General features: G+C 52.3%; 1 protein-coding gene across 6 annotated transcripts in view; it reads left to right on the forward strand.

Moving 5' to 3' along the window:
• LOC308489605 (uncharacterized protein C16orf78) overlaps positions 1–24,762 on the forward strand; it is a 71,099-nt gene extending 46,337 nt beyond the window's left edge. Inside the window, exons 2-7 of one of the 6 annotated variants that reach the window (XM_081030949.1) lie at positions 8,365–8,461; positions 9,842–9,960; positions 15,251–15,426; positions 18,868–18,981; positions 19,540–19,669; positions 21,452–24,180. In XM_081030949.1, the coding sequence (XP_080887075.1) occupies positions 15,277–15,426; positions 18,868–18,981; positions 19,540–19,669; positions 21,452–21,705 (648 nt within the window). In that variant the 5' untranslated portion in view covers positions 8,365–8,461; positions 9,842–9,960; positions 15,251–15,276 and the 3' untranslated portion in view covers positions 21,706–24,180. Of the gene's footprint in view, positions 1–8,319; positions 8,462–9,841; positions 9,961–15,120; positions 15,427–18,867; positions 18,982–19,539; positions 19,670–21,451; positions 24,181–24,499 lie in introns of those variants that run through there. The other 5 variants (XM_081030945.1, XM_081030944.1, XM_081030946.1 and 2 more) reach the window with 5 other exon arrangements.
• Positions 24,763–25,651: the final 889 nt, after the last annotated feature.

The raw sequence follows: 25,651 nt of genomic DNA on the forward strand, positions 1-25,651 counted from the left end.
TGAAGCCAGAACACCCACCCTGTGCTATCTTCTATTTTAAGTCAATATGAAGATGGATATTCCCCCAGGCAGGTTTTGATAAAATACTTGTGTTGCTACAAAAGGACATCAACGCCAGTGCCAGTCAATACCCGCTTACTGGTTCGCGTGGCCTGTCCTCCACGCAGCTGCTGGCTCCAAGGGGCCCCCAGACGCTGGCAGTGCCCAGCCAGTCAGCAGAGTTCTATATTTACATTATGTGAGTGGGAAATGTCAGGGGAATGTGTGCTGGCAGGGGGCTGCCCACATTGCTCCTGAAGCAAGAAAAGAATGAAAATAAAAGCAAACACAACCTGTAAACAAATCTGGAAGAAGCTTTATTACTGCTATTAGCAGCACACTTGTCCTCGCTCCGTTTCTAAAAGAGTAAAATTAAAACAGCAAAAGAAGCAACAATGGGCTCCTTCCTTGTTAGGTTCTCAGCAGATGGCAGAAACTTGGTCTCACCTTGACCGTGGGCATCTGCTGTTTGTCTGCCCAGCACTCGTCACCTGAAACTCTGCCTTGTGCTTCTTAAGAAGCTCATTTCACATCTGCCTTCCCCACCAGAAAGCAAAGTGCCAAGGGGCAGGGCTTTTTTGTTTGTTTTGTTCACTGCTCTATTGCCAAGGTCTGGATGTTGAATTAATTTCTTTCTGCTTCATTCGATCTTCTAACAAATTGAGCAACTACTATGTGACAGGACTCTGCTGGATTCTTAGGACAAAGGAGACATTCTGGTGGGCCATGGGGCAACAGAGACGAATGAATAAGTATCACAGAGAGTATGTTAGAGGCAGTCATTGCTATGGGCTGGGGGAGTGCACAGAGTGAGAAGGACTGGGAATGCTGGGGAGACTGCTTCTGATTTTAAATCGGGTGGCCAGGGTCTGACTCTCTGAGAAGGTAAACTTGAGTAAAGCCTTGTAGGAGGCCAGGGAGTGAGAATTCAGCTTTGCAGGGGACGGGGTAGAACTTAAAATCATGCAACTATCCTAAGGCAGGAGTCTGCCCATTTATTTAAGGAACAGAAAAAAGTGAGTGGCGAGAATAGAGTGAGTAGAATACTTGGACAGTTAAACTGAACGGATGATTCTGTGGTGTCCAGGGGCCACCTTGCCCAACACCTGCCCCCTGGGAAGAACCCCTATGAAGAATAAACTAAGCAGAGATGAACAGAGTCCCCTGGATCCAGCCATGCCTGAAGCAACTTCTATCACACATGTTTTCAACGCTGGAGCCAATATATGTCCTTTTTAAAATCACTTGTAACGGAGAGACTCCTGGTAAAACACTGAAACACCTGAGATACTCTGCCCGCAGTGGGTCGTGGAGATACCAGTGGCTGGCTCTGGGGCAGTGGGAAATCCAGCCTGGGAGGGCAAGGCTTGGGATCCATCTGCTCAGGGGAGGCCTGGACAGCTGGCAGGTGAGAAGGAACCTCTCAAATTTGCAATTTTCAACTGTCAGAAGGATATTGTGCGCTCCTCTGACACGCTGCGTCTTAGGCAGATTCTCCCGTTTTCCATCAACACATTTGCTGTGTGAGGTGTGGCCTTTGCACTCGTATGACCCAGACCCTACAACTGAGAATGAGAACTCAGGCGTCAGCTTTCCCTGCACGTCACATTCAAAGGACCAGACAGACCCTTCTTCTTTAATTACCAAAGCTGTCAACACAATGCTTTCAAAGGATTCTGGTCAATTCAGCAGGTGCTTTGAGCAGCTGCTCCTCAAGATGCTGGCGACTCAGAGAAACGTAAGACTTGGTCTGTCCCCTTAAAAGCCAGATAATCTAGTGTACGAGGGGCCCTTTCATTCGGTTCATTCCCATGGATTCCATGTTGCACGCAGGACACCAGGCGCCGGGGTGGAGACTCCCAAGACGGGAAGAATGGACATGCAATGTGAGCACTGTGTATGACACCAGCCGTTGTCCATTCAGCAAATGGGAAGTGCTTCCAGGGTGCCGTGCTCTTCTAGGCATGAGGATACAGCAGCCAGCGTGATGGGCAAGATCCCAGCTCATGTGGAGCTTGTGTCCTAGCAGAGGATGAAGATAATCAAGTGAAACTAATAAGCATAAAAAAAGATGATTTCCAAAATTGATAAGTGCAGCGAGGAAGATACAGCAGGAAAATACATTCCAATAGGGAGGCCCTGTGGGGTCCGGAGCAAGATGGAGACGTCGGGGAGGCTGAGCTGAGACCCAAACGGAAGAAGCCAGTCTGCAGGCAGCAGGGAGCGAGCACTGGTCAGAGGGAGTGGTGGGTGCAAAGGCCCTGAGCAGCACCCAGCTCGGCACACCTGGGGGCCAGAACCAAGGCCAAGTGGCTGGAGCTTAGTGAGTGATGGGGAGAGGCGGGAGGGTTCTGTTCTCTGTGCCGGCACCTTCACTTCGGGGTGATGTGGACGGACTCCCACTCAGGTAAACTGACCTTCTCACCTTAGCAGATCGCTTGAGTAGAGACCAGAAATGTGTCCAGCAGTGCAAAAAGATGAGGATACAAGCAGAGGCACCTCATTTCTTCTTTATTTTTTTTAAAAAAGAAGAAGAACAAGAACAAAAAGAAGAAGAAGGAAACCTGCAAATCAGCAGAGCCCAAGACTGGAAGTAAAGGTACCACAACAAAAGACGGAACAATGCAACACAAGACACAAAGTGACCTGCACACCAATGTGGGAATATTCATCCCAAGAGGAGGGACTCACAGGGTGGTGATGGGCTTGGCAGGACGTGGGGGCCTTGCTCCCCAGAGGAGGCAGACAGGTGCCTGTTCTGGAGGCAGCAGCATGGGGTGGAGGGGTCAGCAAATTGCCCAGAAGACCAGGGGTGGTGCTGGTACAGAGTGGGGGAGGAGAGTGGAGTGTTGGGAGCAAATTTAAAGTTAAATGGCCGTAGATCACAGACCTCGTGGCTCCGTCAGCTTCTACACTCCTGGGGGAGCCTCAGTCCTGGGCCCCGGGGAGGGGAGTTCTTCCCAGGTCTCTGCTTAGCATATGGACTGTGGCAGCCATGAGGCTGCAGGAAAGATGAGGTCCAGCCTTACAGAAACCACCTGTCTGTTCCTTGGCAGAGGCTGCTATGTTTTTCTGGTAGTTGGGAACACATTTATAAAGTTCGTTTGTCTGTAGTGGCTACTGTGACAAGCAGGGACAAGTATCTGAAATGGTCAGACATGCCCTTTGCCTACTCATCTCATAAACCAGGGAGAGGCTGAGCCTTGAGACTTCCAAGGAGAGTTAATCCTCCAGGTCCAGAGTCCTGCAGAGCTGGGGTCAGGGTCAGCCCCCCCTGGGGGTGTGGCTCCTCCTGCTCCAGCTCCCTGGGCTCTCTGGCTTGACTTTCTGGACAAAGTGGGCTAGGAGCTATGGCTGTGGAGTTCAAGGGCAAGCCATCTTAGAGAGGCAGTAGAGGGTTGCAGTCAAGAGAATGGGCTTTGGCCTCATAATGACATATGATAAGTACAAATCCAGACTGGCCGTCATCCCAACTAAGGGTGGCATCACTGAGGCTGACACCAACCAATTAGGCATTACAAATGGAGGCCAGCAGCGTGAGGAGGGGCTTGGTGTTCCCTGTGCCAATGCTAGAGGGCCAGCCCAAGGTGCCCATCACACTAAGGACAGATTCAACTCTCACTGAACCCCAAAGCAGGTAAGAAGTGCCTCTTGAGCATCTCAGGTCAAGCGTTAGTGGATGGCTTCCCACATTGTCTGGAACAGAGTGGGGTCTCCATTACTGAAAGGGCCTGAATAAAACCTCTGGGAAGTTACATCCCAACAGCCATTACAGTCTGAAGACAATGTCATTAGAACTGTCCAATGAACTCTCTAACTCTAGTTTTATGCCCACCGAGCACCCTTCTGATTTCAAATTAGCTTCCCACGTCATGTACAACAGGGACAGAGCATGGTGACAGAAAGGGGGCCAACTGACTTTCCCTTGTCAGGTATACTTTTCATTAATACACGTACTCACACACACACACACACACACACACACACACACAGGGCCTCTTGCTACATTCAGGAAGGGAGTGTGGGGATCATGAATTCCACCTCCGAGGTGTGGGTTAAACCAAACACTGGGGGAGCCTTTGTGATTCCAATCCCCGAGGTACATGCTGCTTCTCCTTTCTCCCCTGTGCCGACTCTGCTCCACCCTTCTTGGTACATGAGAATCAGGTCTGAGCTGCCAGGTTCCCGAGATGCCACTGAAGGCAAACACTCCTGCTCTGGGTTCACAGAAGTAGCAGTGGGTTCTGTGAATTCTTGGCAAAAATTCAGAAAACCTAAGGGAATCCACACATTAGCCGATAATGAGGGCACACAGGCTAAAGCATCAGCCACCTCATTAAACTGGGAAGCTTAATACTGTTTTTATTGCACAATCACTTCTAAATGTCTTTTATTAATAAAAGTAGGGAAATTAATTTGTTATTTCTTAATAAGTGCAGTGTGTTTCATTGACAAGACCTTGACAAAGGTGGGGACAGACGAGTGGTGAGAATACTGAAAGGTGTCCTTGTGTGTTGGGGTTGGGAACCACTGAGGGGTCACCCCCTGCCCACCATTTACAAATGCAGAAGCTGGTGGGACCAAAGAAACATACTTACACCGAGCTTCAAATTTCTCTTAAAGTCAAAGTCTTCTGTAACCCCTTAGCCCCTCGCGGCTAGAATCACGGGGGGCAACCTCTAGACTCCGTTTGGTCTCTGTTTTCTCTTAGTTCCCTCAAACCTCAGCGCACGATAGGTCTGGCCGCGAAGTCACTATTGCACATAAGCATAAAACTGTCATCGTTCACCTGCTACTCTTGGGAGGGGGGTTCAGTATCTGTTGTCACCAGGGAGAGAGGATGTGGAAAAACCCGCTACACCGGCCGTCTCTCCACGTCACTTAATCTTCACAGCCGTCTCATGAGGGAAGCGTACTTTGCCCAGTTTACAGATGAGAAAATTACCATTTGGAGAGGTTAGAAGACTTTCCGAGGGAACACACCCTTAGAAGTAAAACCCAGGTGGGTCCAATACGCAAGTCCAGGCTCGTTGCGCTAACGCACTGGATTCAGGACCGTGGACAGAGGCAGAGCCGCTGCGCCGGGAGTGAAAGGGGTGGGGGCGGGGTGGGAACCTGGGCAGAAATGCCGGGACCCACAGGAAGCGGCCGGCCAAGGACGGACACGTGTCGTCTTCTCTTCACACCTGCATCACGGAGCTCTTTTTGGAAACGTGGTCTAGCCTCCCACCAAGTACTTAAGCTGGGACAAGCATTGCCATCTGTAGAATGCCTGTCCCAGACTGCCCCCCAGAGTTTGTGTAAAGCACAGATGAATCTATGAATTAAAAAGTTATCTGAAATTCATAAAAATTCACTGTTAAGAAAACAACTGTAACAGATCAACCCTCAAACCTCAGTGGCTTTAATGCCATAGACATTTGTTTCTTGGTATATCATGCAAAGCCCTCCAGGGATTCCTGAGTGTCATGAAGCTGCCTCCAGCAGTGATGCTGGTACCCAGGGACCTTCCTCCTTGTGGCTCTGCCACCTTCCAACATGGCCCCTGTGTTTGTGTCTAAGTGAGAAGAGGAAAAGTCATAAAGAATATCCAAGGAAATGATTACAAGCCGAGTCTGGAAGTGGCGCACTGCACTTCTGCTCACATTCGGTTGGCTAGAACCGAGCTCAGGGCCGCTGTAAAAGGGTTTGATGTGGGGATTGAACGAGCCCGTGCCGGGGAGGCACCGTGCCTGGCACTCAGAAATGCCCACCCATACGCAGCCGAGGCAGAAGACTGTCCTACAGAGCTTCACCCTCTGCTCTGGCAGCTCCAGGAAATGCCTCACTGCCCTTCCCCACCTTCTCCTCTTGCCTCCACCATCTCCCACCTGCTCTCAGCAGCCCCCATTCTTTCCTCCTCTGGCTGCTTAGGTGACGCTCCAGATACCCCCAAACACTGCTGATCCCCATCTCTGCGTGTGGCCGCCGGGGTGGTGGCAGTGGGACCATGGCCTTCGAGGCTGGCTCCTCTCCACATGCCTCAGCATGTCTCGGGACAAGTCACACCTTGTGCCAACAAGCCACATGGAAATGGATGCAAAGGCCCCACTGTTTGCTGATGCTGAGACTGTCCCTAAGGTCACTCGTTGTGATATGTCACCAGGAGAGAACAAATCCATACTGTGTCTGTTCTATCAGAGGGCGTTTCTATCTGCATCTGTCATCTCTGATTGCATTTGAATGGCTTTAGTCTCTATTTTAAATAAAAGATTTATGCCTTAGCTGTCAGAGGCAGCCTTTATTTGAAAATTTAATCTTGTTTCCAGGAGTCTAGATTAATTTATTAGATTTAGGCCTCCCTCATGTGTCTCTGAGAGGAAAGGAGCCCGTTCTCCTCTCTGTCCCTGCACATGCCACACAGTGGAAGCCAAAAGCTGCATGGGCTTCCAAGAACTGTCCGGGGAACCAAGGCAAGACAGAGGCCACCATCTGGGACAGCTTTATTTGGTGACCTTGTGTCCGGAGTGCCGTTCTGGGTTCCCAGGTTTCTGGGCCAGCTTCCAGGCTGTAAGCCCCTGTGATCCCTGCATGAGCCCTCCCCCAAACTCACCCTTCCTTGGGGGTTCTCTGGGGGCTCCAGAAAAGACTCTAAGAGGGATTCTGCCTTGCCCACCTCGGCTGTGCCAGAGTTCTGAGTTTCCTTCATGTCTGTAGGTATCTTCTACCTCTCTCAGAGCGCTCACCTACTGATCAGACCACACAGTCAGGAGACCTGGGTTTGTGTCCCAGCTATGTGACCTTGGGCACTGAACTTCGCTGACTCTCAGTCTCCTCATCTGAGAGCTGGAGACGAAGTTAATGCCCATCTCGTGGGGTTGCTGTCACTGAGGGAAAAATGAGGGAAGCTCTTGAGAGCTGCTCTCTGCAAGTTTGTCGCTGCTTCAGTGGGTGTGGGTTGCACCACTGTCCCCTTCGGAGGTGAGGAGGTAGCTGCTCAAAGGGAGAAGTGACCTGCTCAGGGTCTCAGTAAAGTGAGTGGCAAAGCTGGCCCAGAACCAGGAGTCCTGAGCTCCGCCCCCCACTCCCCACCCCATCTCTGTCTCTCCCTCTCTGCCCCTTTCTTCCACCCACTGCCCCCCGCACACACACTGTGTTCTCTGTCTCTCGCTCTGCAATGGACTGAACTGTGCCCCCCTAAAATTCATATGTTGCAACCCTAACCCGCAATACAACTGTATTTGGAGATAGGGTCTTTAGGAGGTATTAGGGTTAAATGAGATCATAAAGGTGGGGTCCTAGTCTGACAGACTGGTGGCCTCATATGAAAAGGAAGCTCTCTCTCTTATATGGCCCCCGTCTCCCTCCCTCCTTCCCTCCCATGATGTGAGTACATAGGGAAATAGCGGCCACCTACAAGCTGAGAGAAGAGGCCTCAGAATGAAACCTACCTGTTGGCACCTTGACCTTGGACTGCCAGCCTCCAGAACTATGAGAAGTAAATGTATGTTGTCCTAGCTCCCCAGTCGGTGGTGTTTTGTTATGGCAGCCCATACAGACTAACATACTCCCTCTCTGCCTCTGGGCTCCCCCTCCCGGGCTCTCCCTCTCTGCTTGGCCCCCTCCCTGACTGTGCTGTAGCACCCCCGCCATCTGCTGGTCAGGGTCAGGATAGCAGGCGAGACCCGGGCCTCAGAGAAGCCCCGCCGACGCCAGGGCCGCCCCTCCTCGGGCAGCGCCGTCCCCACCCTGAGCCCCGCACAGCCCAGCCAAGGATGAGAGCCTCTCACCACCCCTTCCTTCGCCCTCCTTCACACCCCGTAGCTTGGCGCAGCTCGATTCCTGACAAGCAAACAGTACTGCTGACCCATTTCTTTTATCAGCCCTGGTTCCCACCTACTCCCTCGCGCATGAATATTCCTTGAGTGGCTAAGGAAGCCACGCCCTTTGGGGGGTTGATGGGGTCTCATCTTCGGAGGCTCAGAGGACAGGCCCTGGAAGACCCCTCCCCCTGGCTGGCGCACGCCCGCTGGCTCCCAGACTCACCCCTGCGCACAGAGCCACCTGCCCACCTGGGTGATGGCCGCGCGGGAGCAGCACAGCTGGCCCTGAGGCAGGTGAGGTCTGCACCTCACCCCGTGAGAGCTGACCCCACCTACGAGCCACTGAGGCCCTTCCTCTCTGTCTCCTGTTACTCTCCCCTCACTCCAGGCCCCCCCGCCGCTCCCCTCTCAGCACCTCTGCAGTCACCCTTCCCTCCCCCGAGAGTCACAAGGCTCACGTCTCTTGTCCATCCCTTAGGTCTCAGCTCCAGCAACAGCCTCTCAACAAGGCCCTCTCCCCCAGGACCACCGTGAGCTGGAACTGTCCAAGCCACCCCGGGCCTGCTGGGATCAGAGCCCCAGGAGGGAGAGACAGCGGCGTGGAGGAGCCCTGCTGGAAGGTAGGACAGATCTCTGCTTCCAGAGGTGAAGGACGAGGGGGCAGAAAGCACCCAGAGGGCGGGAGCAGAGTCAGCCAGGGGTGCAGCAGCTTCGGGGACCCCAGGCAGCAACCAGGGGTGGGGGCTGGGGATAGACCCCGAGCGATAAGCTGCAGCATGCCATGGGGAACATGGGAAGCCAGGTGAGGAAGCAGGAGCTTTTCCTGTTGGGTAATCTGGGGCCAATATGAAAGGTGTGGAAGTCACAGCTACTCACAGCCATGCGGGGTCACCCTGATGGGTGGGACCCGAATCAGAGCCAGACAGGGAACTGGGCGAGGAGCGGAGCAGAGGTGGTAAAGGCCACAGCTCAGCAGAGGTACAGGTCCAGGGGCCCCAGCCCCGGGGACCCCATGGCAAGGCAGACCCTGCGGCACCTCTTCAATGCAGAGTGGGTGAAGCGGTTCCAGCCTGGCTTTTAGTGACACGCCAGCTCTCTCTGCCTCAAGGCTTTCAGGGCCCCCAGCCTGCTCCTGGGGAGATGGGGGGGAGTGCCTGGTAAATTGAGGCCAAAGTCACTCTTCACCTATGTGGCCCTTCATTTCTTCCCTGTGAGGAAGTAGCCCTCTGCTTCGTAAGCTGATAGTGTGTCGGTTGGTATTTGTCACCTGCTTATTGTGTTAGAAAACTTTTACATGGATGAATCCTGGCTACAACCCCAGGACGTAGGGATGGTTATCAGTCCCAGACTGCTCTTAATCCAGGTAAGGAAACTGAGGCAGAGAGGTTACAAATCATGTCTGTGGTAACACGGGCAGAGCCGTGGCTGACGGCGCGCTGGCTCTATCATGCACTTGATCATTGTGCCACACTGCCCTGAGATGAAGACGGGTGTGTCATCTCGTTCCACCGAGGTACCCCAGGACTCTGCTCAGTCCCTGGGGTCAACGTCCCCTCAGACCCTCTGCCTCAGTGGTTCCCAAACCCTGACAGCCGTCCTCTCCGGCCCCACAGGGATGCCCATGTCTTCACCCTCCCACCCGGGTCCCCTTTCACTCTTTCTCCTGGAAGCCTCAAACAGGAGAGACAGCTGGGAATCAGTCAGCCCCGCAGACTGCTTGGGACAGCCACGCCGTGGCCACCCACGCCGCCTGCCACCCCCGCTGCTGGAAGGCTCCCATTTGGAGTTTCTCAGCTGACTCCAGCAGAGAAGTCCCCGTGTCATCACCCACTGCCACCATGCTGTGATTAGTTAGTCACTGAGTGCCCGGACCTTTTAATTAACTGTCAGCCCTGCACGGGCAGCTGTTCCACGAACCACATCTGATTGTGGCTCCCCCAGTCCGGGCTGATGGCCCACTTCAGTCACGCAAATGATGCTAGGATATTTTGATGCCGCAGGAGTGGCAGCTGCAGTGACTGGTGGAAGCCACCAGCCCCAGGAGGGGGAAAAGAAGGCCGCTATCAGCTGGGGAGCCACCAAGTGTTCAGGGGCGAGCGGAGAAGTCCACACAAGCTCTGTGAGTGTGCTGGTGTTCTGTGATGCTATCGTTATGTTAGAAGTAACTGAAACAAGCGTGAAGTATAAAGACACCCACAGGTGCCACGTGACCAGAGATGAGCCTTCAGGCGTCGCTGGGTCCAGGCGTCCAAGTGGAACTACCAGGACAGGTGGGGCCTGAAATTGGAAGAGCACCTGCACGCTGGACGAGCCATTTGAATACAGGAGCTCCCTTACCTGAGGCACAGCTGAGACAGCAGTACTGTCACGTGCCCAGATGGGGACTTCCCTTGCTTCTCTCTGATTCGGTCATTTCCCCCCACCTCTGGAGCTCCACGTCATCCGGGCCCTACTTGTATGACAGCCTTACCATTTAATTGTAACCATTTGGCCACATGTCTGTGTTCTCCAATGGGACAGGGCTTCCCAGCTTCAGCACTGTTGGGGCTGGATAGTTCATGGGAGTGGAGTAGGCGGGGGGCGGAGGACGGCTGCCCTGGGCCCTGTAGGGGGATTGGCAGCACCCCACCCCCAGTGGTCACCACCACAACTGTCTCCAGTCATTGCTAAATGTCTGCTGCTGGGGCAGAAACCTCCCCCGTGAGAGGCCCTGCCACAGACATGGGGACGTGGGAAGTGTCGTGTCCGTGTCCGATGCAGGGCCTGAGTGCTGCTGAGTGCTGGTGGGCTCCAGTGATGCTTAGAGGGGGGAGCAAAGGGAGGAGGGGAAGTAAGTGCAGCCGTGAGAAGGTAGGGGGAGCTGACCGAGGTGGGCTCTAGCGGACAGAGGGGGCCTGTTGGTGTGGTGCCTGTCCCCTCCTTCCTGCAGCCCACAGGGTCCTGCCACTCCCCTGGGAGGGGGCGTTTCTCTTCCAATTACCACGCTAATGATTGGGCTGGGACAGCAGAGGGAGGCTGGAACTTGGTACCCGACATTCATGGGGAGGGAGCAGGATGAGCTTATCGTGGCCAGCCCCAAACTGGCCCCATCAGATCGAGTCGCCCAGCTTCTAAGCCATCCCCTGTCCACCCACTGGGCCAGGCCTCCAGGCTGGGCTTTTCCTGGGAAGCGGGGAGTGGAGCAGATGGCCCTGAGCCGTCCTTCTGGGCAGTAGGACAAGCCCTCCAAGAGCCGAAACTAAACCCCAAAGCTCCTCCTCACTGATTGTCACGTCCGGCCATTGGCCTGGACTGGCTAAGTTCATTTCTGTGCTGTCCCCCTGCCTTGGGCCCCCGGTCTGGCCCTCCCAGGGCCCTCATTCTGGGAGAGCAGCATTCCTACACAGGCCCATGTGTTTGTCCATGATGTGTACCCATGGCTACCATTTATTAAGCACCTACTGTGTGCCTGGCATTTTATCCAGATAGCTCTTTAAATGTTCACAATTACTTAGAGTAAGAACAATTACTGGTTTTATTTTACAGAAGAGAAAAGTTATACCAGAGAGGTTAAGTAACCTGCCCAAGGACTCACAGCTGGTGCATTCCCACGTACCCCAAGTTTCTGCAACTTCACAAAGGCCTTGGTTGTCTCGTGATCCCCTCCCAACACCTCCGTGAATGAAGCAGGGTTGATATAAGAGTCATTTACAGGTGAAGAACCTGAGGTCTATGGAGAATCAGCGTCTCTGTGGTCAGGCATCAGGAAACCACAGAGAAGGGCATGGGCCCAGTCAGTCACTCTGACACCCACCGCTGCACCCTGCCCACTGCTCTGCCCAGCCTCTCTGTAAATCCCTCGTCATACAGGTCTCCTGCTACCACAGTGTGTCAGAGAACTTCCCACTCCTTCCCAACCCCTCAGCCCTTCCCTTCTTTCCCCCAACTGGCGGAGCCCCTACGGGTCAGGGCTTTATTTACTGCAAGACCTGGACAGAGCCAACCTCCGTCAGGGCCTGGGAGGAGGGTGGGCTTGGGGTCAGATGGATGTGAGTGCAGCCCACGGCACGGGACACAAACACGAGTGCCTGGGAGACCACACGTCTGAACCGTTGCCTCCAAACCTGCAAAATGGCATAAGAACCTCTCCAGGTCAAAGAGAGGAGGCAGTAACTCTGTCCTTATACCTTTGTAAAGTGGTTGGAATTATTGCCTAGTCCGAAGATTACGAACTCAAATGTCTTCTGGGAACAAGCAGGTGACAGGTGAGTGAAGGGGGCCAGGGTGGGGCCCTGGCGACAGATGGCACATACACCTCTGTCTCAAGGGGGAAGTCTAGCCCAGTCACACCCGATGATTTATTTATTAAACAGATCTGAACTCTGATTTGTTTTCTTAAATGAAATACCCTGCTTTCTGAAACACTTTGCAGGCTGAATAAAATACATCTGTGGGCCAAATATCACTCGGCCCAGTTTGCAACCCCTCTGGAGTCCTTTTCACTGACAAGTTGAAAAGCAAGACTAGAGGCAGAGCAAGGCCAAGGTCACGCAGCCACAGCCAACGAGGATACAAAGCCAGGGGCCTGGTCCAGCCCTCTGGCGCCCTCGTCACCCAGCCGCCCAGCTCCATGCTGCTCTGCAGTGTTTTCCATCACCCGTACAGCCTCCAGCTCCAGGCCTGTGTCCCAGGAAGCCAGTCTCCTCCTTGGGGCACGATGAGCAAAGGAAGGACATTTGGAGGACGAAGGAGATGGCAGGGCTCTGAATATGTAAATCGCAGCCCGTCCACAGCACATCCATCCTCTGGCCTAATTGAGACATTTGCTCGGAGTGTCCTGGAAAACTAGGGCAGACGTAGCGCTCTGAGAGTCCGAATCACCCACATCGGACGCCCTGCCTGCTGAGACTGGGGACCGATGGCTGTTCTCGGACCCGCCGCAGGGAAGCAGTTCTCGCTAATAAGATTATATATATTTTAAATGGCCCCTGAGAATTGTAGTGATACTGGGTATTACAATGCCAGAAAGGAGGACAAAGTAAAAAAGGCAGGTTGCCCATCTCTATAGGAAGCATGCCTCACCAAGTGGAAAATCCCCTGGGGATTTTGCCTCACGTATCCCGCAGCCTGAGCTGGGACGCGCGGAGGTATGTTCAAACCTTTCTCATCCTTGATAGGCAGGCAGCTGCTGCTTGAGCCCCGTTTCTCAGACTCTTCTCTCTTGAAACCCCACGGTGCTGTCATGGCTGAGAGTCAGGAGAGCTGGGTTCCAGCCCTGGCTGTACTTACTCCCAGCCTCGCGGACTTGAGCAGGTCGCCTCCCCTCTTTCTGCCTCAGCCGGTCTTCTGTCATTTGGTCTGAGGGACGGCCCAGCTGCGGTGAAGGCCTGCATGGGCGTCCTCAGGCCTGAGTGGGGCCACGTGGGCTTTGTCCAATCACATTTCTTTTTAAATTTGTTTCCAGCTAATCTCACCTAAACATCTGGATTTGTGGCTTTTCTTAAAAACAAAAGATCTGGCCACCCAGGGCTGACCTTCGCACATGGCCATAATGGCTGAAGCTGAATGCCCCTCGCCAGCTCGCTCCACACGCCGGTTCTGCCTTACACCCAACCAGCCCCCTCCTTTATGGTACCTGCCTCGCCCTTGAACTTGAGACCCCTAATGTAATGCAACAGATGTGAAAAGTCTTAGGGGGAAGTCTAGATTCCAGGCCTCATCGTTATTCATGGAATTTCTGGGTCCCCCACGGTTTCCCGTGGACCTTGGCAGGTGTTTTGGGCTCTGTGGGCTTTGGTCTCCTCCCCATCTGTGAAATGAGCGAGCACTGGGAGTCTCCAGGAGCATTCCCAGCTCTGACAGCTGGACACCTCAGTGGTCTTGCAGTCTTGACTCTTCCTTGGCAGTCACACAGGTTGACTGCCTGTGTGGAAGCTGTTCACAGCAACACGATTCACAGCTGATCTGCCACATAAAGCAATGGAGGCCAGAAGGCGGTGACATGACATATTCAAAGTGCTGGAAAAAGTGTTCACCAAGAATTCTATTACCCAGCTAATCTTCCTTCAGAATTAAGGAGAAGTAAAGGCATTTCCACGTACACAAACTAAAAGAATTCATTGCTAAAGTTCTGCAAATATATTGTAAAATGAATAAAGCCAGATATAAAAGACGATGTGTGCATAATTCCATTTAATTTATACACACAGGTGATGTGTGTATAATTCCATTTTTGCTTGAGTAAAACTCAAGCAAACAAAAAATCCAAATGTATCAAATGGGAGGTTAGGATAGTGTTTACCCTTAGAGGGAGGCAGTGACCAGCAGAGCCCAGAAAGGACAATTTGGGGGTACTGTTTACACACATGTCTTCATTTGTGATTCTGACACATTTCTGTATACTACATAGTTTCCTTCGATAAAAGTTTACTAAAACAAACCAGGAAGTCTGATCATGTCACTTCCTCCCCTCTGTTTGAATCCCATTATCGTTTTCCCTTTGCTTCCCTTTCCTTCCCAGTCTGAGCCAACAGGTGACTCCAAGGTCATGTCCGCTCTGGCCGCTGCCTACCTCTCCAGCTTCACTTCTCACAGCCTCCCTGGCCTTCCGTTGTTCCCCAAGTATGCGTGCTTCCGTCCTGCCACAGGGCCTTTGTACGTGCTTGTCCCTCTGGTCCGGAGCCCTGTCGAGGCCTCCCAACTCTTTCACTTGTGTGACCCACCCCCCACCTCACCCAAGTCTAGTTCTTTTGTCACAGGCTTTCATAGAATTGCATTCCTTCCCTTCAGTGCACTCCTCTGCGTTTGCCGTTATGGATTCATAGAGTCATTATCGGACTGCTATTTTGTCTTTCCCACCAGCCCATATGTTTTAGGAGGTTTGACTATGTTTTTCTCTTGCATTGTATCCCCAGCACCATGCCTGGCACATAGTAGGCATCTGATAACTAGCTAGTCAATGAATATAAAAGTAATTGAAGCTATAAAAAAACTTCATTCTAATTACGAATGAAAGCCCACATACCAGACTGAGGAATTTATTATTTTTTTATAGGCTACAGGGAGCCACTGAGGGAGGGTTTCTGAGAAAGGGAACGATGTAGGCTGACCTTTGTTTCAATAAGAGCTTTATGGAAGTGGACATGGAGAGACCAGGAAGGAGGCTTTGGCTGAGTCCAGGGGGACAGTGCTTAAAGGGGCAAGTGGCTGTGAGGGGAAGCCAGTGTCTGCTCCACTCTGACCCCATGGGGCAGCCTGAGAGTGACCTCACAATCACCCACTACGCCTCCCCACCTTTTAGGACCAGTATCCCAGCTGCTGGCCTGACTGCCCTTGATGTTCACAGCCAGGGGCCACACGCTACCATCTAAGTCACCCGGGCCAGAGACAGAGGGCTCAACCAAGTGAGAGCCTGCCACCTTCTTCCCCAGGGCGCCACCACCCCCCTGCCGCCACGATGTCAGACAACTCAGAGGACCCAAAGAATGTAATGCCCACAGAGAGGAAGTCCATGTGGAAGACGGCTGATGAGAGGCGGATGTCCGACCTCACACGCGTGCTGGAATGGATGGAGCGGAGGCAGAGGAAGCAGAAGGAAGCTGTCCAGGTGTGTCCTGTCAAAGAAACCTGGCCAAGCAGGCTTTGTTCAAGGCTGTTGCACGAGGGGAGAGATTGCACTGGACTCCAGAGAGAAAAAGGCGGAGTTCTTGGGCCCTGGGGTGAACGGGTAGGAAAGCACTGGAGGAAGTGGGGCAGGCTGTCCACTAATTAGGCTGGCTGCGTCCGTCCGCTAATTGTCACTTACGCAGTGAGGCTCCTACCCTCCCACACAGACAGGGAGGAGGGGCACCATCTTTCTTGATGAATACACTTCAAATCCAGGGAGAAAAAACATCCCCAGATTGTAACACTGGCAAGAGGCTAGGAGATTTACATGTCCAAGGGGCAGGGAAAGAAGGTACAAGTGTGAGTTTTTTAAAAGGATTTAAATGCTCCAAGAAAGAGGGTCATGAGCCCAGAGTAAGGAAAAACCCTGTCTGTTGTAGTCAAGGAGAGGGACTCTCTTTGACTCTCTGGTCAGTCAGTGTTTGAGAAGGTTTGAGGGGCAGCAGCTTTTGGGGTCTCAGTGCTGGCAGGATGGGGTCCCTCCCTCAATCCCCAGACACTTCTGTCCTCACGATGGCTCCAAGGTCCAGGGGCATGCATTGTCCCTTGCCAACAACCCCACTGGGACTCCTACTAACATACCTTTTCCTTCTTCCCTGCGTCAGAACCAGTTCTAACCAGCCTGGCTTAGCTCAGGCTGCCAAAACAGAACGCCACAGATTGGCAGCTTGCCAACAACAGGTGTTTATTCCTCACAGTTTGGGAGGCCATGAAGCCTTAGGTTGACCCACTGGCAGGTTTGCTGTGTGATGGGAGCCCGCTTCCTGGTTCCTAGATGGCCGTCTTCTCGCTATGTCCTCACTTTGCCGAAGGGACAGGAAAGCGCTCTGGGGTCCCCTTTATAAAGGCACTAATCTCATTTATGAAGGCTCCATCCCCATGACCTAATTATCTCTCCAGGGCCCCGCCTGGTTAGACCATCCCATTGAGAGTTAGGATTCCAACATACGAATTGGGGGAGGAGGGCCCCAAACATTCAGTCTAGCGCCGCCCTACCCTCTTTTTCCAGGAACTGTGACAACCAGTTTTACCTCGGTTTCCCTGAGTAACCCTTGGGCCCATCACCTGGGGGAAATCAAGCCTCTCCTTGGAATGTCGTCTCTTCTGCAGAGGGCTCCCCCTGATCTTTACTCCCCTGGTCTGAGAAAAATGGGTGGAAAGTGGCATTAGGAATGACTAGGCCGACTTTCTTAAGTGTTTCCTGTGTGCCAGGCCCTGTGCCCAGCATCACAATGAGTTATCTCTCAGCTGCTCCCAGCAAGGCTACAAGGTAGGCGCCATTCTTACTCCCCAGCTGAAGGATGAGGACACTAAACGGAAGAGGGTAATTTGCTGAGCTCACAGATTTCATTCAGGCTGAGCCAGGACTCAGACTCAGGTTGATCCAGTTCCCAAGCTCACGGCCTTTGTCAGGCCACCTCCCCATCACCACCTGCATGGTCTCTGCTGTATCCAGTCAGCACTTCCTGCCTTTCCGGAGACTCCCCTTCAGTTTATGTGCTTACACGTCACCTGTAGTCAGACAGAGGGGAGGGCCACTCTTAGGACAAGCACACTTCACACTAAGGTGCTAGCAATGTGCTGATGGCCTGCCTCCCGTCTCCTGCGCCCCCTCACCCCCCCATTGATAGAACTCAATTTACTATCAATCATATTCACCTCTATGATTAATATGTTGGGTCCCATTTCTTCTCACTAAGATTCTATTCTAATAACGTTTTCACAGCTTTACATTATATGTGGCTTTTATTGTAAATAATTTTGGACACAGGGAGGCAACAAATTTAAATTGGAAACATAATTAAATCTTCAAGCGTCATTACTCTTCCCAGAAGCATTTGGATTTTGTAAGAAGCAACTGAGAAAGAGGGTGATGCTTCCTTGGCAGGTCTCCAACAGCACAAGAGGCAGGGGGACCCTTTAGTGAGGATGCTGGGAGGGGGCGCTCTCTGCAGCCTCCTCTCCCATGTCCTGGAGCAGGCCTGGCAGTCCGGGTTTGCCCTCATTTCAGCACAGCCTACGGTGGTACCCAGAGGGCTGTGACCCATTTGGCATCAAAAAAGACCCCGAAGATCCAAAATCGTGGCTATAGGGGCCTCTGACTCAGGGGCTATTGCAGTATCCTCTGGTCTATGGCACTGTCACACCAGTTTCACTCAGCTATCCCAAAAATGGGGGTGGGGATCTACTCCAATGACTTGTGAGGAGAGGCCGAGGGCTGTGGGGGAAGGTGTGAAGAGACCTCCCTCTGGAGGAACTGGCCTGAGCTGCTCTCCTCTCAACCTGAAAATTCAGCCCTGGCCCCCACTTGTACGCTCCTCTCCCTACTAAGCCAAACAAACCCCGGGGTTAACCGGCACTCCCTCCGCAGATGGCTGTGAGCATGCCCGGGAACAGCTTCCTTCCACACACCCAACCGGCTTATCAGAACACTCCTCTGCCCATGTAATATCACGAACGTAAGTGGAAGGCTTGGTGCTTCCGCGTGGTAATTCATCTCTCTACAATCACCCTAGGAGGTGGAGCCTATTATCCCCATCATCAGACAAGGAAACTAAGCCAGAGAGAGCAGTCGCTTGCCCAAGGCTGCTCAGCCACTGAGCAAGCTGTCTGACCCAGAGGCTAGTCTCAGCCACCATCTCCCACAACCATGAGTGGCACACCCTGAGAGGAGACCCAGTCAATGAGGCTTTCCCCGTGATGCTTTAGCACCCACCCCACGCCTTACGGCTTACGGGTTGGCCTGGATGCCCTTCTGCAGGCCCCCGTTGTTGGACCCTGGTGCTCCCTAATGCACCCGTCCGTCCTTCCTGCCTGCCCAGTGGGAGTGGACAGCCAGGCGTGTGCACAAGGAACTTCACTCAAGACACGTGTGCTCTGCCCTTGAGGGCTGCAAGGAGCACCTGGGAAATGAGAAAAGCGGATGACAGTTCCGGGAAGATGGGACGAGGTGGGGGTGGGATGGGCAGGAGGGGTTCTGGGAACAGAGGGAAAGTCCTGCTGAACTCGAAGGCAAGGTGGCCTTCCTGTGGCTCTAGACTGGAGGCCATGGCAGGGAAGTCACAGCTAGAAAGGCCATTTGGGGACCAGAAGGAATTTTTATCCGCCGGGGACTGGGGCTCTTACATGGAGGGCGATACGGAGCTAGTGATGGATTCTGAAGTGAAGAGGGACAACCAGACCTGGGGGCGGGGTAACGTGGACACCAGGGCATGTCCGGAGGCAGAGGGACAGTGAGGGGACAGGAGTGCCAGATGGGATCTAAAGCTCTGGGTGGAGGGAAGGGTGCAGCCCACTCACCAAGGAGCTTCCCCTTTGTGGGGCAGAGGGTGGTCTGTGCCCCCCGGAGGGCATCACGGTGCTTCCCTCCCTGCCCTTTCAGAAACATAAAGCCAAGGTCGCGGCACCCCCTAAAGCACCTGGGAAGGAAGAAAAGAAAGCCCGAAACATCCAGAAACAGCAGAGTGGGAAACGCCGTGTGTTATTCTCCGAGCAGGTATCAGCCCCTCCTGTCCCCCCATCCCCACTCGGCTCCACATATCGAAGGGTACTCACTCTGCTCCTATAGTGTCTGGCTCCCTTAAAACTCTTCTTATTTAAGGCTCTAAAATCCACTCCTGCCTCACATGACATGCAAATGAATGCCCCGCCACCCACCCATCCCACTCCCACCCAACACACTGTTCCACTTCAGTGGAAGACTTGTGCTCCTATGGGGAAAGGGTTACGTCTTCTTCCTCCCTCTGCCCTCCCCAAGTCATTCAGGAATGCTGTTGGAAAGACGAGAACACCCAGACCTCACTGCCCCCGAGGCTGTGGTTTCCATGGCCCCTCATGGTCTCCCTGAGATATGGAGTCACAAAAGTAAGGAGTTGGTGGATAGGCACCCACATGCCATTCCTGCCCACCAACCTGTCCCAGGCCCCAGAATGGGTCTCTCTTCTGGTCCCTTTGCCCACTTTTCAGCAAACTCTTGAAATCGCTCATTTTGGGCATGGAGGAGTCCAAGCCGGAATCTGTTGCTCTGGTAACGTCTCTCCTGCTTCCTTCCAAGGCCTCAGTGCCAACAACCAGGAGGGATGGGGACGCTGTCAAGTACCGAAGGCTCTATGGAGTGGAGCCAAAGGGAAGACGCCTGAGCATGGTCCCCGGCAACTACCTCAAGCATGGCCCTGGGAAATCTGGTAAGAGAAGCCCCTTGGTCCCAGACGCCAGTGTTGTCCTCCATCAGAGGACAGAAAAGAAAGAAAAGAAGGCTCACACAGGTCTTAGGGCAGCAGCGTCCACAGCAACCCGCCCGTTGTGGACGCTGTGCTCGCCTGTCTTCTAGCTTCGATCATTTCCAGCGAGAAGTCGCCGCCATCTTTATTTATGTTCCTCTGTAATGTATCTTTTTCCTCTGGCTTCTTTGAAGATTTTCTTTTATGCGATTTGGTTAGAATGCACGTTGATGTCATTTGCTTCATGTTTCTTGGGTTTGTGTTTGGGGTTTGTTGAGATTCTTGGCTTACAGTTTTTATCAAATTGGAAGCATTTTGGGCATTACTTCTTTAAATATTGTTTTCAGTCCTCCATTCTCTTCCCTCTCTTTCAGGTACCACAATACACATATTTGAAGTCCCACAATGCTCTGTTTTCTCCCCAGTCTTTTCTTTCTGTGTTTCGTTTTTAATATTTCCTGTTGCTGGGTCTTCAAGTTCACTAATCTTTACTCTGCAATGCCTAATCTGCTGGCACGCTTGATGTTGTCCCAGAGGCCCCTTACACTCGCCTCATTTTTTTGGATTCTTTTTCCTTTTTGCTGTTCTGATTGTTTTCTGCTGCCTTATCTTCCAAATCGCTGATTCAATCCTCTGCTTCATCTTATCTACTGTTGACTCCCTTTAATGTATTCTTCATTTCTGACTGGTTCTTTTTTATGTTTTTCTGTCTCCATTTTTATGTTTCCTATGTCTTTGTTGAAATTCTCACTGAGATCACTGAGTATCCTTAGAACCAGTGTTTGGAACTCTGCATCTGGTAGATTGCTCGTCTCCATTTTGCTTAGTTCTTTTTCTGGAGCGTTGTCCTATTCTTTCATTTGGGACATGTTTCTTTGTCTCCCCATTTTGTCTGCCTCCCTGTGTTTGTTTCTACGTATTAGGTAGATCTGCTATGTCTCCCAGTCTTAGTAGAGTGGCCTTATGTAGTAGGTGTCCTGTGGGGCCCAGGGGCACAGTCTCCCTAGTCACCTGAGCTGAGTGCTCCAGGTGTGTCCCTTGTGTGGGTTGTATGTGTGCTCCTGTTGTATTTAAGGATTTGTTGCTGGCTTGCACGTCAATGGGAGGGATTGACCCTCAGGCTGATGGGTTGTGAGGATTGGCTGTGACTACAGTGGAGTAGCTATGGTACAGGGACCTGCGCAGTAGACCTGCGGAGTAGTATTTGCTTTAGCAGGACTTTGGTGCCTGCCCAGTGTGCCCTTTGGGTGTGTCGTTTGTGGAGGTTGTCGGGTGGTGCGCTCATGTGTCTGGAGCTGGCCACCAGGGGCCTGTGTGTATGTGCTCCTTTTGCCTGCACATGCTGTGCCTGCTGCCTGCAATACTCTGATCCCTTTTTCATCTACTAAACTATTTGTCCTTTAAAAACCCATCTCAAAGTTGCTCTCCTCTGATGTCTCCCCTGAACCCTCTAGGCTAAAGTCCTTTCAGGTGATCTCGTCTGTGGAGACAGAGAAGATAAGATTGAGAGGAGGGGATAAAGGGAAGGAGGGGAAGGAAGGGAGCTGGGGAGTCAGGGAGAAAGGAGGGAGGAAAAGATAAGGATTAAACAGATGGTAAGAAGGAGAACATGCCGACGCCCTGGAAAGACCTCTTGTGCCAGAACAGGTATCGTGTGAAGCCCACGCAGTCTTGCAGGCCCATCCCCCTCTTGCCTATCTGACCTCTACCAGGATCTAATGCCCGGTGACATCTGTCCAATTTCAGACGTAGAGATCAAGGATGGCATCGGTGTAGAGCCCATTCGACGGTCAACGTCATTCCGTCGACAGAGCATTTTAGACCCCATGTTACAGGACACTCTCTTTGCCGGACGGAGGTCTACCCTCCTCAGAGACTGGGTTGGCAAGACGCCCGACTCTTACGAGCGCAAGATGAAGAGCCTCATGGAAAAGGGCACCGAGACCAAGATAGAAATGGTGAAAATGCTGAAGCCGGAGGAGGTGCTCAGCTGCCGGTGAGCAGCCCTGCGTGTGTGGAGCTGGGGTGTCCTGGGGGAACAGGCTTTGCTCACTCCCGTCTCCGGTCCAGACGCCTGGGCTGAGCCTGGAGATCAGGGAGGGTGGCCGCAGCATGACTGGGCTCTGACTTTGAGGCCCAAAGGGCTGCTCCGGGGAAGAAGCCTCACCTGCTAGAGGACCATCTCCCGGATGGACATGACGTTCGGGTGCTGCCATTTTGAGGAGGCCACACCTTTGGACGCTTATGCAGCGTTTCCAATATTTCCATTGGTTTTACAATGGAAACGCTGAATATTAATCAGAAAGGAAAGAATGAACTTTTTGTGTGGCCTTCCTGTTTAACAGGAAATGCCCCCTACGAGCCTTTCCACTGGTGTTGAATTGCTGTGCTAGTAGCCACCTTCCCCAGTGGCTACCTACTGTATGCTTGGGTTTTTAGACTCTCGAAGGGATCACGAACAAAGCGTGGAACCACTTGGAATTCACTGCTCTTACAAAGGGATCTCCCTTCTCGCCTCTTCTTTATTATCAGGACCCACTGGTTTTCAGCCACACCAGACAGTTTGGTTTCCATTCGAAAATTCAAGTATCCTTGCTCATCCCAATGTTGTCCTTTACTATAAAGATGTAACTGACAAGGTTCAGAAACTTCAGTAGAGGAGGAAATGGGACAGCACAAGGCTGCAGGAGTCCTCGTAAACAGCAGTAGATTTAAGAGGCCCGGCATCCAGCAGCCCCATCACACAGTCCTGCTCTGCTGGCTGACTGGCTGGAAGATGAACAGGCAGCTCCCTGGCTAAAGGGGGCTTCTTGCTCTTGCCACTTCCATGGCTGGATGTCTTTGGCTGTGGCTTTCAGATTGACGGAGTGGTTTTTCTTTTTTTCCAAGGATTTAAAACATTTTAAAATTACACTTGACATACAATGTTATATTAGTTTCAGGTGTACAGCACAGTGATTCGACATTTATATAACTTACAAAGTGATCATCCCGATAAATCCACTACCCGTCTGACACCACACAGTTAATACAACACTACTGGTTATGTACCGTATTCTACATCTCCGTGGCCATTGTGTACATCTCAATACCCTACCCTCTTCATCCATCCCCAAACTCCCCTCCTAATCCGGCAATAATCAAAATGCTCTCTGTATCTGAGCTTGTTTCTGTTTTGTTTATTCATTTATCCTGTTCTCTAGACCCCACCTACAAGAGAAATCACATGACATCTGTCTTTCTCCGACTTACTCCACTGAGCGCAGTACCCTCTAGGTCTGTCCATGTTGCTGAAAATGGTAGGATTTCATTCTTCTCGTGGCTGAGTAACATTCCATTGTGTACATGTACCACCTCTCCTTTATGCATTCATCCACTGACGGACACCCAGGCTGCCTCTACCTCTTGGCTACTATAAACAGTGCTGCAATGAACATACAGACACACATGTCTCCTCGAAGTAGCGTTTTGGGTTTCTTTGAATAAATACCCAGAAGTGGGATTACTGGGTCGACAGGGTGATTCTAATTGACTCTGACCCACAGACAGCCTACCTGGGCTCCATGGTGGGGAGAAAAGAGATTTGGACAGGCCCCTACCCTGCAAGGGAGGGGAAAGAATATTTGGAGAGATGGTATCTAACAAGCCATTAGAAAAACATCCGACAAAAGAATGAAAGTTTCTGGAATGGGATCGTAGTGAGCGCCCACTCGCACTCATGTAAGACCCTCCAGGGTGGGGCCAGCCAGAGAGGGAAGGGGCAGACTGTGGCTGGAGCCATCAGGGAAAGATAGTCTGGGCGTGGGGACTGGCGAGTGGGGTCTGAGCTGGCTGTAAGACAGGTAAGCTCTGGGCAGGTCTTGAAAGAGAAGCGAGGCCATTCCTAATGGGTAGAAACCCAGGTTATATCAATATGCAGCTCCTCCCCCATCACCTATTGCAAAGTAAGAACCAGCCTGAGTATGGGCCCCACGTATGTCCTTAACTAAAGCTGGGGCAAGATCAAAGGTGGTGGTGGAATAAAAAGCTCTTAGGATGTGATGATGGCAGACTCTCTCTAGATCTCACAGTATAGTTGGGATCGGTTTCATTCTTCAGTATAAGTAGAGCTGTAGGGCTTTAGGCTAATACTTCACATCAGTGGCCTAATTTTTTGTTTGAATATTATTAAAAAAAAATACTCACCCCTGTTCCTATGGCTTTGCTCAGCCTTTGTCTCCACTGTCCTAGGGCATTATTCAGGTGACGCCCACATGGCAGCGATGAGAGAAACATCTACCAATTGCCTGGTTTTTTCTTGCCACTTGGCATAATGTCCCAGCCATATTGTACTTTCTTCTTCCTAAGGCCATCTTGGTGCCAGCAGAACAGTCCTTGAAATGGATGTTGTATTATTTCCTTGACCATTCCTCTGTTGATAGAATTTCCCGTTTTCCTGTTGCTGATAACCCCAAAATGAACACTTTCGTTTATATAACTTCTCTTTCCATTGATTTCTTTTCTTGAGATCAGTTGAGGGCTTGAGTGGAATTACTGAGTCAAAGATAAAGAACCTTTATTTGGGGCAAGGGGTGCTTTGTATATATGTTGCCAAATTGATTTCCAAAAGGGTTTCACCAATAAAAACTCTCACCCACTCTGTGGGATGTCCCGCCCTCTTATAAGATCCCTGTCAGCTCCAGAAATGTCTGCAGCCCGTTCCTTCTGGAGGTGCCACGCTGCTAAGCTCTTTCCAGTCGAGTTCAAAGCTGCAGTGACTTCGTGCTGGCTGATTTCTTTGTCCTTGGTGCGCAGATACCTGAGGCTGTCCCAGAACAATATCCGGACCTTGCTCAAGCTCTGCAGAGACGCGGGACTAGATGTGGATATCCACCCCCACATGGTCGAGGGGGAGATAGACGCTAAAAAGGTGTTTGCCCGAGACCCCACCGTAGCGCTCTAACTCGCCCTGCCCCTGGCCAGCTCAGGGTGGTGCTCACAGCCTCGGCCACCAGAGGCCAGCCGCTGGCACACCACCTGGCCTTCAGGTGCAGCCCCTTTAGACAGCAGTAATCAGAAAACAAGGCCAAAGCGCAGGGCTGTGGTGCTGATGTCGCCTTTGTCCCCATCGAGTCACAACCAACTCAGGAGCGACTGGGCTGTCTCCCCACCAAAGGAACACCCCTTGGGAGGGCCTTTTGGGGAGGGAAGTCGTAGCAGCAGCGAGAAAGGGCGGCGCAGAGTCCCAAGACGGACTTTGGACTTCGGGAGGGAGGGGGCTGGCTGAGAACACACACCGTGGCGCTGTGGGGAGCCAGCCCTCCTGTGTCTGGTGGGGAGCTGATTGGGGGAGTGAGAGAGGGGAAGCTCTGTCAGTACGTGGAAATGAGGATTACTAATTTGAAAAGAAGGCACAGAGGGCAAGGCACGTGCTCAGAGTCAGACGGGAAGCGGCAGGACTGGGCTGCGAGCTGTATCCTCAACTCAGTCCCCACTGCCCCCTCACGTGCTGGAGACTCTGGTACATCTGTAGGACTGTTCAGAGACGGTCCCCTCCTGGGGCAACTGCCAACCGAGGTCACAAGCCCAGGCCCTTGTAGTTCCTACAAGCGTTTCAAGTAAGTTCGAATCCCAACTGCCCTACTTGCTAGCTGTGTAACTTAACGCGTTACTTTCCCTCTCTGTGCCTTTGTGTTTTCATCTGTGAAATGGGGCTAATGGGTACCTGTCAAGCAGGGACACTGTGAAGAGGACATGAGAGCTCGCATGTGAAGCATGAAGCACAGACGTGGACACATAGAAGCTCAGTAACAATGCGCGCTGCTCCCATCGTCCTCCGGGAACAAGGCACAGCCTTCCCAGCCCCGCTTTCCCAGAAAGGTCCTCAGAGCTGGGCATGTCGTTGTTGAGTCAAACTGAGGAGCCGCTGCTGCTGACAAACCCTGTGTCTCCATGGTGGACCCCAGA

The sequence above is a fragment of the Rhinolophus hipposideros genome, assembly GCF_964194185.1.
Source record: "Rhinolophus hipposideros genome assembly, chromosome: 21".
Lineage (NCBI taxonomy): Eukaryota > Metazoa > Chordata > Mammalia > Chiroptera > Rhinolophidae > Rhinolophus > Rhinolophus hipposideros.